The sequence below is a fragment of the Candoia aspera genome, chromosome 7 (assembly GCF_035149785.1).
Source record: "Candoia aspera isolate rCanAsp1 chromosome 7, rCanAsp1.hap2, whole genome shotgun sequence".
Taxonomy (NCBI): Eukaryota; Metazoa; Chordata; class Lepidosauria; order Squamata; family Boidae; genus Candoia; species Candoia aspera.
The window spans coordinates 21,830,251-21,844,881 of record NC_086159.1 but is presented as its reverse complement, the minus strand read 5'-3'; the positions used below and the strand labels follow the sequence as shown (position 1 = coordinate 21,844,881).

Sequence of the window (14,631 nt, the reverse complement as noted above, 5' to 3'; positions counted from 1 at the left end):
TTCATCCAACATACTACACCACACCATAGCATGATTTTGTAGCCACTGACTCAGAATAGCCAGCCATCGGGCCCAATAGTATTCTAGCAGCTCAGGTAGATGACTTTGCTCAACCCCTCAGTAAATTTTAACTAGAAATGCCAGAAAATTAATCTGGGGTCTTCAAGTGAAACCAATGCTTGAATCCAAGAGGAACTACGGTTGCACCATTCTGTACATTAAGTCCAAAGTGCAGTCTTTAAGAGCATCCCAGAGAGCTGAAATGGGGCAGAGTTCATGCCACTTTGATTCCTGCCATAATGCTAAATGGACCAATGGGCTGATAGAAACCAAGACATCCTTATGTTTCAAAAGAAACTTTAAAATGTGTGTAATTGCATTTGTTATTGTCTAAATCTAGAGCCTCCCTTTCTTTTCCCAGTACTTCTTTGCCCCCTTGTCAATCTTTAGATTGTAAACTCCTAAAGGCAGGAAACTGTTTGTTTTTCCCCATGTTACTTTGTAAAATGCTCAGCACCTTTAGGCACTCCATTATTCCCCTGAAATGTGGAAAGATAAATTCCACTACTGCAAAATGCAGAAAAGTGTCCCCAGATTCAACTCTGTACTGATTTTATAGTTAGATCTAGTTCCACTCATTTTTAAATTCTTTATATACAGTGGTAACAGCAAGCTATGTTGATATGATTCTGACTTTGTCTTGTGCAAAACTTCAAAAAGCAGCATCAAGCCAACTCATAGCTATTCTGGATTTTTATTTTTTTGGTTACAATAATTTATATCCAGCAACAGTGTTTTTTTTTTTACAACACTTAATAATTGTTTCCAAGAAACAGAATTTAGAAAATCCATTTATTTCATATCATACTGAAGAATGTTGTTTGGGTAAACAATCTGTTGGATATCAACATTCAAGCTCCAGGATAGAATCCAGAATTCTTGGAACATAAACGGCAATTGTTTTATTACAGAACACCTGGGCAATGATGATTCTGAGAAAGCTAAACCAGACTTGAATTAGTCTTATTTCTTCCTGTGAATTTTTCATCTGATGCCAGAAAAGCCTTAATGACAAATTGATCTGAATGCCAGTTTTAAACTATTTGTTTGTCTGAGGCCAGATATGGAAAGATGGAAACCACAAATTTTGGTGACAAAAAGAGCTTTTCTCTTTAAAAAAAAATATTTATTTGGGTCTAGATTTTCCCATTATATTAAATAAAATCCACCTCCAATTTTTACAAGGGCTATGTCAAGGCTATATGTGTCAGCTGCTTTGTCTTTGTAAGATTCCCAAAGACCCTTGAGGAATGGTTTTCAGCTAACGTGAGTCTAAGGTTGAAAGAGGCCATATTAGTCAAATAAAATCAATAACTTTATTATAGCCATAAGGCCAGAAAAGCCATTATTTGTCAGAAGTTTACCACAAATTCCCATGATTCTCCTGGTCTGGAAACTGCAGCACTGATCACTTGTGGCCAAGGCTCAAACCACACTATGCTAGATGTTTTTAAACAATGCTTTATTTAATACCAGTATAAATCTATTACCTCCACTCAGCTGGGACAATCTGCTTCTTAGCCTATGCATCCATATTTATACCCCCATACATCTTATACCGTACCATCCTACACCGTCAAGTCTGCTCTTGATATATCCATCTCTCTTCATCACAGCTACCCATGGCTGGAGTACCTGTTAGGGCTGTACAGGTTTTCCCCATGCTCTACTATTTTTATCCCTGTGACATAATTATACAAATACATGACAGTACCCAAGAGTGAGCTTCTCCATCTCCACCTGGGTTACTATGGATAAGGAACAGGAGAAAGTAAATTCATTTCTTTCAAGCTGATGTGTTATATTTTCTTTCCACTATTGGATTCAGCCATTGTGCTGAGCTATGATTTTCAAAGCATATTATGTTCCCACCTGCAAGAAGAAACGAAGTCTGTATTGAACATGTAAGATGAGTATCAAGAGGGATCCATGTTTTACAAACATGTCACTTGGGCTATGACGTGTTTGTAAACATGTCTGTATGTGAAAGCATTGCCCATGAGGTTGCCCCTTAGAGATAGTTTGAAGCACAATACAGAAGTTAAGATTTGGGGTGACTGGAGTGGCTCACTGGGAATACTGACCATCAGTTTTGTGAGTTCTATACTGCTTACCAATTTCTTGTTGAGGTTTAAAACTTCAGATCCAAGTATCTTAAGGAACACTTCCTCCACTCTGTCTGAGCATCAAAATCTTTCACTAAAGCCCTTCTCACCACATCAGAGCTTAAATTGATGGCAATGAAGACTTTACTGTCTGTTGTCCTGGTGATGGAATTCCTTACAGTGGTATCTCTTAAGGTGCTGAGTGAATGTAAGTCTATTATGGCAGGCATTTTAAAGAATTGGAAGGATGCTATATTTTAAGCACTGCCATTTAAATGAATAATCATGTTATTGATATTAACTGAGCTACTATATAATGGATAGCGCTGTGGATTTTGTTTAATTGCATAGTAAATTGTCCTTGGACAGTAATGGAGGACCACATATAAATATACCTTTAGTGATGCGCGCTAGACAAAAATCCAGCTGGAGTAGCTTTCTAGCATGGAAATTCAATGATGGTGGGAATTTTTTTTTTCTATTTCTTTTAATCGAGTATAGTTTATTATTTATCCAAATATTTACAAGATGGCTCAGTGGCCCAAGTCCACTCAAAAGAGGCAGACAAAATAAAAGTAGATATAGAGTAACTCAATCTGCATTAACTCAATTTTAGTATTATTTAATTGGCATCTTATGCATGTGGTTTTATTTATTAAATGTATACTGGTCTAGTGGTTAAGGTGCTGGGCTAGAAACCAGGAGACTGAGAGTTCTAGTCCCGCCTTAGGCATGAAGGCCAGCTGGGTGACCTTGGACCAGTCACTCTCTCTCAGCCCAACTCACCTCACAGGGTTGTTGTTGTAGGGAAAAGAGGAGGAGGAAGGAGTACTAGCTATGTTTGCCACCTTGAGTTATTTATAAAAATAATAAAGGTGGGATAAAAATTAAATAAATAAAAAATATCTTGATTTTGTAGCAAAGGATACTCAAGGCAGCAAATCGGTAAAAAAAACATGCAAGTGCAGCAAAAAAATAGAAAGTGAAATCATTTTGTATCAAAACAAAGCAAGCAGAAACATAAGTAGAAACAACTGTTTCAAACCAATTATAGCAAGGTTTACAAATGAGCAAATAAATGGCTCAAAGTTCTTTCTTGACAGAAAATATTTCTGCTTGCTGGCAGAAGGATATTAGAAACAGGGCCAGGTGGACCTCCTGTGGTCAAAATTTCCAGAGTCTGGGAAAGAAATTTTGGAGGGCCCTTTCTGGTTTCTGTCAATATGCTTCAAATTTCGAGGGATGGGAAAGACAAATTTCTCCTATGGAACTCAGAATCAAATTCCCAGGCAGGTTCATGTGAGAGAAAGCAGTTTTTCAGATACTGGCTTAACTAAAACTAAAAATATCTGCTCTTCCACCACAGCTATAACTGGTGGGAAATTTAGGATAAGCAGAGATAGACTAAAATGCCATCATTACATTCACCACTGGAACAGCCGGGTTATATTCATTTCACTTCAGGATCTGAAGAACTTCCCTTTCCTTTATTCTTTCACAGTCCTCTCTGCTATTTATGTTACAAATCCGGTGGGGGCCTGTAGGCCCCCCTTATAGAAAACTGGCACTAACCATCTGGAACCAAATAAAAATCTAGTAAAACAATCTGAGTTGCAGTCACTGATAGTTTAGCGTTAGGCAAGGCAAGGTGAACCTGCTGTCTCTCTGAGGTTTTACATCATTAAAAAATACATATAAATGCTTCTATTTCCTCCCTCTTTACCCCAGAATCTATAATCTCCAGTGCTATTTCTAGCAAAATATCAATGGCTGTGACAGCAAATATTTCAGTGCTTTTAGCAGTTTTATTATAACCAACACTGTAAAAGTCCACAATATTTATAATAGCATTGCTCTGTTGAAGAAATCTGTATTCCTCCTGTCCAAGAAGGTAGGCTAGCTTATACACCTGGAGATAGGATGAATAGAGAGCAGCTGGAGGGAAATATTTGCAGAGGAATGGGTCCCAGGAGCCTCATCTGTTGATTTATTTTGTTTGTACACAAATATACACACGCGTGCATGCACACACATGCTTTTAAAAAAAAATCTGCATTCAAAATATCAAAATATGGTATTCAACAAAGTCTCTGCTAAACACACATGGGGGGGCAAGATGAAAGACAGACTAACTGGGACAGGGCTTTGCAGAATTGGCAAGGGATTAGAAGGCATTTTATAAAATAAGCAACCTTTTAACTAACATTAGAGCCCCGTGTGGCACAGAGGGGTAGGCGGCAGTATTGCAGCCGAAAACTCTCCGCACGACAAGTCTGATCCCAGCGGAAGCTGGATTCCTGGGTTGACTCAGCCTTCCATCCTTCCAAGGTTGGTAAAAGGAGCACCCAGCTTGCTGGGAAAGGTGATGACTGGGGAAGGCAACGGCAAACCACCCCATTCTATAGTCTGCCAAGAAAATGTTGCGAAATCGGCATCCCTCCAAAGGGTCAGACATGACTCGGTGCTTGCACAGGGGACCTTTCACCTTTCACCTATTAACTAACATTAAGGTCCAGAAGTCCCTTTCTTTAAGTATTAGTAATTTGGTAGCAGCTTCAGATCTGTGACTTGGTTACTAGCCACTGAGGTATATAAAATTAACCCGGCATTTCTGTTTAAAAATTCTACTTTATTCCCCTCACCAAGCCATCTGAAAAACATCAAGGAATCCAAAATCCAATAATGCAAGGGTAGCCAAACTTTCCCTTGCTGTGCCTAGACCCACAATGGCCAAAGTGGATAATAAATGACACTACAGTGGCTTTTTTTAGCTATGAAGCCTATACTAAGTCATAATGGACCAAAACAACCATCAGAATCATGGAAAACTCCACCATCAATTCCCTTTGTTTCAGGGGCCACAAGCTGCCCATGCCAATCTTCAAGAAAGAGAAGATGCCCGTAAAGGCCAATCTCCTAAGGCAAGGGCATTCCCTGAAAGATTTCTGAAGAACATCTCAACAACTACACAATAACTGCTTACCAGAATGACAGCATTTTCACTGGTATGCCCTCTGTTTAATAATGTTCCTCTCTAGACATAATTTCTTCCTTTTTTAAAAATGTAATATATTTTTACATGAAATACAAAGGGGAAAAAAAGGTCTGCGTTGCGTAGTAACAGTTGAATAACACACAAAGAAAAACTATTACGACATAAATAAAAACATTATGTAAAACTTTCTAATAAACAGAAGGGAAGGGGAGAATGTGTTATTTCCCCAACCATTGACCACATTCTAGATATTATACTTTATCTTGAACACTAAAGTTTACTACTTGCATCTATTGAAATCCTTTCATCTATTCTTTTTTATTGGTCTCATAATTTTCTTCCTAAGGACACAACAGGAACTGTTCGATAAAGGTAAGAATTTACCATGGCTGATGTATTTATATACTGACAGACGGCTAAAAAGTGATCTCAAGAAAGGAGGGATGTTGAAAAAGATGACACAATTTGAAACTATACAAATGCTCAATTATTACAGTAAAGTAACAACTGAACCTCCCACAAGAGGAGCTGTGTAAGAACGTTATTCAGATGAGTACAGATGGACTGCAGCAACCCAGACCACCAGAAAAAGGAAGCAGACCACCTATACAGCATCTTCCAACAAAAAGGATACTCTCGCAACTTTATCAAAAAGTGCCTGACCACTCAACGCACTACAGCCCAACCAGCACAAGCTATGAAAAGGACGCTACCATACATCAGAAACATCTCAGAAACAACCAGAGACCAACTAAAGCCCTCCAAAACATCTTAAGTAAACCAAAATACCTAGCAGCCCAAGAAGAAAATACAGGAGTCATCTACAACATACAGTGTACGGACTGTAACAGCCACTATGTAGGACAGGCAGGCAGAAGACTAGCAGAGCACATCCGTGAACACCAATTAGCAGTCAGAAGAGACAATGAAAACTCAATCTCACAACATATGGGCAGACTCAACCACAGTTTCAGCTGGGAAACTGTGAGCATACTTGTTGTTGTTGTTTATTCGTTTAGTCGCTTCCGACTCTTCGTGACTTCATGGACCAGCCCACGCCAGAGCTTCCTGTCGGTCGTCAACATCCCCAGCTCCCCCAGGGACGAGTCCGTCACCTCTAGAATATCATCCATCCATCTTGCCCTTGGTCGACCCCTCTTCCTTTTGCCTTCCACTCTCCCTAGCATCATCATCTTCTCCAGGGTGTCCTGTCTTCTCATTATGTGGCCAAAGTATTTCAGTTTTGCCTTTAATAGTGAGCATACTAGACCAAGCTAAATCCAAAAATGCTAGGAAATTCCTGGAAGTTTGGCATTCAAACACACAGAAATAAAACCTTTTTAAACACCATTCAAAAGAGAGAATAAAAAAGCTAAGAAGGAAACAAAAAGACCACACATCCCCTCCAGCAGCCAACACTCAGATAAGCAGGGATTAACACTAATCAAGCAAACAATCAAGCAGAAAATAATTCCCTAAACAAGGAACCATCAAGGAGAAAACCAGATCCCCACCAACACTGGCAGGGCAAGCTACTGTATATAAACAAGGAGCAAACCCCACACTCATTCGCATAGATGATGTTACCTAGTTGGATATTAAAATGTCTGCAAGCAAACCATCAAGCTCAGAAAGCTCCAGAAAATGATGTTTTGATTTTGGGTTTTAGAGATTAAATGGTTTGCTTTAATAGCAATAATGTTAAGATGGGTTAATTAATTGTAAGAGATTAGATTTGTAAATTCATCTATATCTGTATCAGAGAAAGTCAGAAGTCACTTTCCTTTTCTGTTTTCCTTTCTACTGACACTTTTATAGTTTGGTCTTTTTTCTTTAGTTCTGTTTTCTATCTGTTCTATATTCTCTTTTGTTTGTATCTTAATTATATCTCAAAAATAATGAAGTTTTATTTTAAAAAAAAGCTCAGAGAGCACCAAGGACTCCACAGTTCAACCCTGAGCTACAGATATTCTCTTCTATTGGAATTTACTCCAAGTTATAATGTAAGGGAAAATTGGTATAGAATGTTTACAAATGGCATATTACTCCATCAATAATTATCAAGATAGACAAATCATATAACAATAAATTGTCCAAATGCCATAACAAAGAAGGAATGTTTTATCATATATATCGGTTATGTAAAAAAAAATTCCAAAATACTGGAAATCACAAATATTCTTTTTTATGTATAATCGCCAAAAATATCAGCCTAAAATATCACAGTTTACTAAGATATATGTTGACAGCTACAAGAACAAATTTGGCTCAATGTTAGAAAAAAAGAACTTTGCTAACAATATCAGACTGGAAGACCAAAATTAGATAATATGCAGCAATGCCAAAAGTAACAATATACATCCATAATAGAAATCTACTCAAATTTACCCATATATCCTACATATTACACAGCAGGGCAAATTTGGAATATGGTCTTTAGACATAATTTCTTTCAGGCATCCCATCAAGTCTTCTTTTTTCTATCCTACCTAATTTAATACTGGATTAAATCCCTTCAATTGGAGTGGCAGATAAGCCCTAGTCAATAAAATAAAAACAACATTTATACTGCTATTTTCTTGGTTTAGCTCCAGTTTTTAATCTTCATACCTGGTGGCTTAATAATTTTAAATCTGTTCTGATTATTTGTATGTTTGCTTTCACTTGATTCTTAAAAATCTCTCTTTAAAAAAAATAAGCCATATAAATGGGGAAAAATGGTGAGTGTATTTCATTCAAGCATATACACGGCCTGAGTTTGTTCAACCTCAGCTACGGAAATTCCCTGGATGACTTTTGGACCAACATACTTGTTTTCTTGATTAAAATATAGAGAGATCCTGCCGTAATTCGGCCCTGAGCTCCTGGAGGACAGGCAGAATATAAATCAAGCAAAAAAGAAATAATATCCATCCACAGCACTCACTGACTAATTGTGAAATTGCACGTCCAATGTGCCTTCCTTCAGAAAAACAATGTTTCAACTCTCCAAAGATGTTTTGTGATTTAAGTCTTATTTTTTTCAAATGTTCAGTTATAAACATTGGGCATATTCATTCATTTTGAAGGCTGGCAGCAGACAGATAAGGAAAATAAGGAAAGGGGCAAGGTAGTAAATTGGCTCTGCATCGCCTCCACTGATCAGTACAGTTTGGACGTATGAAATGATGGGGAGGTGGCTAATTCTGAAGGTATGTTATGTGCTCCAATTTCTATTTTATAGAACAGTCGAGATCTTCCCAAGATATGCTTAAGCCCAATGAAATCAATTGTCCTTAAGCATATCCAAACCTATGCATAAGACCCTACCTTATCATTTCAAAGCCCATGGCATCATAGACTTTAATCTGTTCTCTGGGTTTAGCTCTACAACAGAACCTCCCACAGTTACCTCAAACAGAATACTCTTGTGCTATAAGAGCCAGTCTAATTCTTTTTACTATCATCTCAAATTTTCTCTGACCTCAACATAGCAATCCTGACACAGAATGATCTCACCTCTTTCAACACAATTTGTTGATCTTAAGTGCTTACTCCATTGAGCCAGTTGTTTTGATGCAACTAACAAATTTGTGGCGCATATCTTTCAATCGCATTCTGCTGCACAAACAGAGAACCAACTTGGTTGTTACTATCAAAGGAGATAGTAGGATGCTGGGATCTTGAAACTATGCCCAAACTTATACATGATTTAAAAACTACATTGGCTGTTAATAACACATTAAGCCAAAATGAAATAAGCCATACAAGACTTGTGGTACTGCACACTATATTCCTGAATTAAACACAACAGACTAAGTCCGAATGAGGTCTCTTCAGTTTTGGCTTCATATGCTGCCAGGGAGTTCTAATAGTTGTAGTCCCAGCATACCTGGAAGGCACCAGATGGGGGAAGGATGACTGTTTTGGTGACTCCTCTTTAGGGTTTGAGGCAGAGATATTTCCTGTTGACATTTTTAGTCAGAAATGGCCAGGACTGAATCTGGTGTGTTCTGCATGCAAATAATGGGTTCTGTAACTGAGCTGTGGTTTCCCCACATAGCCACTAAATGCTGTGAAGCAAAAGGTCTCATGGCACCCAAGGAAGATGGGATTTTCCTGCCTTCTGCCAAACAAATAGCCGTGAGGATTTTAAGCCCAGAATCTGGCTGGTTCTATGGAATTCAGCCACTAACAGCATGTTCTCCACTACCATAGAAGAGAGGAAGATAAGACATTTCTGTTAGAGGAACTCAGTTCTGTACCTAAACAACTGACAACGATGCATACGCAAACAACTAAGAAGTTGCTCACTCAGAAAGCATGAAGGTTATCTTTGCAGGGTCAGTGACAAGTGATGCAAATGTTTTGCTACCAGCATTAGCCCAGGCACATCAGGGTTGCTTTTCACAGACCCTTTCTATCAGCCAGCATATCATTTAAAGCGTGGCATTCCACAACATGTGCCTAACAAAGAGGCCATTTAAGACTCAGCTCTGCCTGTGCTAATCGTCCAAAATCAAGTAGGGAGACATATCACAGCACTATTTGGGTGTTTAGATTAACACTGGAAAGCTACATCCAATGGCCTAATGCAGTACAGTGACAGTCCAAGGGAAGGGCTTATTACCATCTCTGCTGAGAAACAGAAGACATTTTTTAAGCAGGATCAGATAAGGAACAGAGTCTGAACCGGCCATCTCCATATATTAAGAAGTGAGATTAGCACATGGACTGAAAAATAAGCAGAAAATGATGGAGGGGGACTTTAGCCCAAACAGAAAATAGGCAGGTCATAATAAGTGCAGACAGACAAGCTTCATTAAGTGTCCATTTCAGAATTATGAAACAAAGCAAATTTGAAGTGTGCCCTCCATACACACACACACACACACACACACACACCCCTACACCTCTATTTCCACATTTCTAACACTCAGATTTGTTTAGATAAGCTGGTCAAGATCAGCTTTGAACAAAGATGCCAGAAAGCAGTGACAGCTTCTTCATAATGCCAAGCTTATGGTATATTAAACTTTAAATGAGAGGCAAATTCTTGCATTCATTTTATCAAGGCATTAATACACAGGAGAAGAAAGCCACAAAAGGAAGAAGCACACCAAGGCTAGACAGTGGAGACTTAGTTCCATATTCAATTAAAGGTTTTTAAAATCTATTATTTATAGCAATAATACTTCACATGAAGAACTACTCATTTGTCATCCTAAAATGTTAAAGTGTTGCTAACTTCATACTTCCTGATTTAAATCTCAGTAAAGCATTTCTATGCATCGATCAACCCCCAGTTTTAAGGCACCCTTTTAAATAACTGCCACACTGGCTCCAAACAAAATCAGAGAGTTATTTGTTGGCTGCTAGTGGGCCAGAAGGTTCAAAACCACAGTTATCATAAATCAAGAAGCCAAGTCAAGTCACTTGAAAACAGTTTAAAATGATCTAAATTTAGCAAAGAACTGCTGACTTGCAGCACCACCAAGTATCCCTCTTAAGCATAGTGCCCTGGTACACCCATACAAGTACATCCCCAGCTTTAGACCTACATTGTGTTCTTACAACAGTTTGGGAACTGAGTAACACATCAGATCCCCAAAGTAATGGAGAAATGCTCTCCTTGAAAAAAGTGGCTTTCAGAGCATCTAGGAATGTGAGGGAATATTTTCAAGGAAGCTTCCAGGTTAACCTTCTACCATTAAAGCAGAGTTAGTGTGCTGTCGTCCCGCCTTAGGTCTGAAAGCCGGCTGGGTGACCTTGGGCCAGTCCCTCCCTCTCAGCCCAAGAGCCAATCAGGCGTGGTGTGAGAGTTCCAGTCCCGCCTTAGGTCTGAAAGCCGGCTGGGTGACCTTGGGCCAGTCCCTCCCTCTCAGCCCAAGAGCCAATCAGGCTTGGTGTGAGAGTTCCAGTCCCGCCTTAGGTCTGAAAGCCGGCTGGGTGACCTTGGGCCAGTCCCTCCCTCTCAGCCCAACTTGGTGCAATGTAGACTAGCCTCCTCGTGGTGCACCCCGGGCAACGTGACTTGTCACGGCTAAATAGTCTACACATCTGGCTGCTGGACCTCACAAGGATTTCCCAGCAAGAAAAAAAAAGCAGCATGAACACCGAACTGCTATACTATATGAGAAAAAAAAAGCGTGCTGTCAATGAACACCAGTGAATCTACAAACACTTCCTTGGATTATCTGCAAGGTTCCCTACCCTGACTTTAATTCTTAATTAAAAATGGAAAGTGGTCACGCTACAAAGGAAAGCATAACCTATAGCATCTTGTTTTCGATAATTTGCTAAGTCCCCCAAAGGCCCAATTGGCATTTTTAGAAAAACAAAATGAGGATGGAGGGAACTGTGGTTCAGTGCTCTTACGTGGAAAAGTGCCCACCTACCCACATAAAATCAAAGATATGTTGGAGTGATAGAGAGATTCCTATGTAGCTAGAACTGGTCTTGCAGTAAACGGATGCTGCGTGACCGGCTAGATTCAGCCCTGTAGCCATTTTGTGAATAAGTCCAACAATAGCCGTTTTTGGGGAGACCTATGATATGCACTCAAAACTCCAAATGTGCTCACAAGAACAGAAATACACTAAAGTATTAAATGATAATAGCAGCCTCATGTGGTGCAGAGTGGTAGGCGGCAGTACTGCAGCCGAAAACTCCCCACGACCCAAGTTCGATCTTAGCGGAAGCTGGATTCTCGGGTAGCCGGCTCAGGTCAACTCAGCTTTCCATCCTTCCGAGGTTGGTAAAATGAGTACCCAGCTTGCTGGGGTAGGTGACGACTGGGGAAGGCAATGGCAAACCACGCTGCTATAATCTGCCAAGAAAACGCCACGAAAGCGGCATCCCCCCAAAGGGTCAGGCATGACTCGGTGTTTGCACAGGGGGCCTTTCACCTTTCACATTAAATGATAACAACAACAGTAATAGCAATGACTATTAACAGCAGTACTATATACTGCTATTCATGTCCACAGCACTTTACAGGACACTGAGTCTACTCCAAAAAGTTTACAACATAAAAATTGATTCATGGGACACCAAGGTATGGGAACTAAGAGGGTAGTTCCATAAGATTCATGAAAATGTGGGTTTTGAGGTGTGACCTACAGTATAGGAACTAAGGGGCGGGATCATTCAAGCATTATAGAGCAGAAAATCTTTGGGCACCAGAAGATGAGAGAGTTGGAAAAGTAAAACTCATAGGCAGAGATGTATCAAAAGAGAAGAAAAAAATACTTCCAGCTGACAGCTATTACTCATTTCATCCCCATTATTTTGAAACAAAATAGTCACATAAATGTAATTAATTCCTATGGAGACTTGGGGAAATGGAAAGGAAAAAGAACAATTACCCAGTTTAAAGGTATTAAGAACATTCGTTTAATTATAGTATGAGTTTTCAATATGTTTTGTTTTACTTATGGTTGTGAGCCAGTTTAAAAAATTTAAGTCAATCAACTGCCTTGCTTTCCATCTATTAATTGATAACAATAATACAGCACATAAAGACTCTTAATTATTCTAATAGTTTCTGTCAAGGAGAATCACAAACCACATATTGTTATGGAAATAATCTTGAATGACTTGTTTGAATCAGAGGTACAAAGGATGGTTTGCACCAGCATCTACATAGAAACTCTTTCACAGAAGATGGGTCTAATTAAAATTTAACGGCCACACTTTCAAACAAGCAATCAGTTGATAATGATGATGAATTCTCGCAACTATAAATTTAACTATTTCTAATTTCACTTAAGTATATTAGTCTTTAAATTGTCACAAAACTCCTTATTGCAAAGACATTCAATAAACACATATTTTCAAGTTTCTTGGGCTATTTTAAAGACTAGTATTTATCAGAGGCAACATTTTGCAGACCTGAGTCCACTTCTTGAGATGGGCAGAGTCTTGCTTTAAGTTGATCATATCACCAAAGCCTGTTGCTTTTTGTTCTTCAAAATAACTTCAGTTTGGAAACCAGACAATGACGATCTCATTGTTCCTTTAAACTGTATTTGAGAAGTATAACTCATAAGTCCACTTACCAAGCAAGGAGAATCAATATTATCACCAGAAAAGTCAGCGTGGCTGTTGTAACATTAATCTCAACAAAATCAAGCCTCAAGATATCCGTAAATCCCATTGTCTTCTACTGGAGGAGCACGCTGGTCAAACAGGCAGAAAAGAAAGACCTTTTATTAGTTAGGAGATGAGAGATTTCCAACAAATGACAAGCTACAGCAAAAGAGGAACTAAGGAAGTTAAGTTACGTCAAAGTGACTCCAAACCAAAACACCAACTTTTCCTGTTCTTGCTGCCTTATAGAAGCAGAATTAAGGATTTCCTGCATTAGTAGGCCAAAACAATGTTCTTCCTATCCTCTCAACATTAACAACTACAGCAGCAATAAATATTTACATAGCTGCTGCCTGATATAGCAGAGCTGGCATATAGGGATGAATAAAGGATAAGAATGAACTAGCCTCTTCTACGTGGTATAGACTTCAAAGCCAGAGAGCAGTGGGTAAAAAATCAATGAGTTCTTTATCTCTGTTTAATAGAAAATACCTTACAAAATATGAGACTCTGGGCTTGCCTTGTTGACTAACAGGAATACTGCTGAATAGACAGCTTTAGAAATATGCTATCCAAAGACTTAAGCAATAGTGGATGGGCCAGATTCCTTCTTTGCACACCTGTTAATATGTCTAAGAGCCTTTTCCCACTTGCACCTAAATGGGGCAGAAATATCCCTGGCCAGATCTGGTTTCTGCTGTGTCATTGTGGCATTCCCTTCATCTCATTCCTCGACTATGAAGGAAACCAGCTTAAGTCATCTTTATCTGTATGGCTTTTAAAGTAGTGTTTTCCCTCTTAAGCTAATAGCACCCATTAACAAGGTTTGTAAGATCTATGCCACCTCTTGTCTTGAAGATAAAGTCAGGTGATCAGTAGAGGGAAGGATCATAGTGGCCCTTATTGGCTATTTCAGGCTGCAAGGTCTGTCTCATCTGCTGCCATTCCGCTGTTGTCTCCCTAAAGAGCTAGACGCGGCAACGCAGCATCAGACCTATGCAACAGTGCTACACTGATCATCTGTCAACTCTGTGGTTTAGTGCAAGGCTGAAACAATGTAAGAGTGAAATGAGGGGACCAACCCACATCCCCCTCTAGATGTTCCCCAAACAGAATGTGGAGGAATCTGGAAGTCAGCGTTCGTTGCTTATTTAAAGAAAGGAAAGAAATCCTACATAAAAGTGCTGCTTCTGGCTCAGCTCCCTTCGCGACTCTGGTCTTTTTTAAAAAAATTATTCAGTTCAGTTTATAACAAAATAGGACAGAGGAGGAGAGGGACAGGAAGGAGTCTGAAGATGCCAGAGTCCTGTCCCCAGACACTCCCTATGCTGTTGCACTGCCTGGATTGGCAAATGTCTTTCCTGCCAGCTAGTGATGTGCAGAAGAGGGAGGATAGTAAAC

At 39.3% G+C, this 14,631-nt stretch overlaps 1 protein-coding gene across 1 annotated transcript in view; it reads right to left on the bottom strand.

Moving 5' to 3' along the window:
- The window catches only part of TBXAS1 (thromboxane A synthase 1), a 269,800-nt gene that overhangs the window by 240,790 nt on the left and 14,379 nt on the right, over window positions 1-14,631 (bottom strand). The window contains exon 2 of the mRNA XM_063308553.1: window positions 13,200-13,319. Coding sequence (XP_063164623.1) covers window positions 13,200-13,297 — 98 coding nt within the window. The 5' untranslated portion in view covers window positions 13,298-13,319. The remainder of the gene's footprint in view (window positions 1-13,199; window positions 13,320-14,631) is intronic.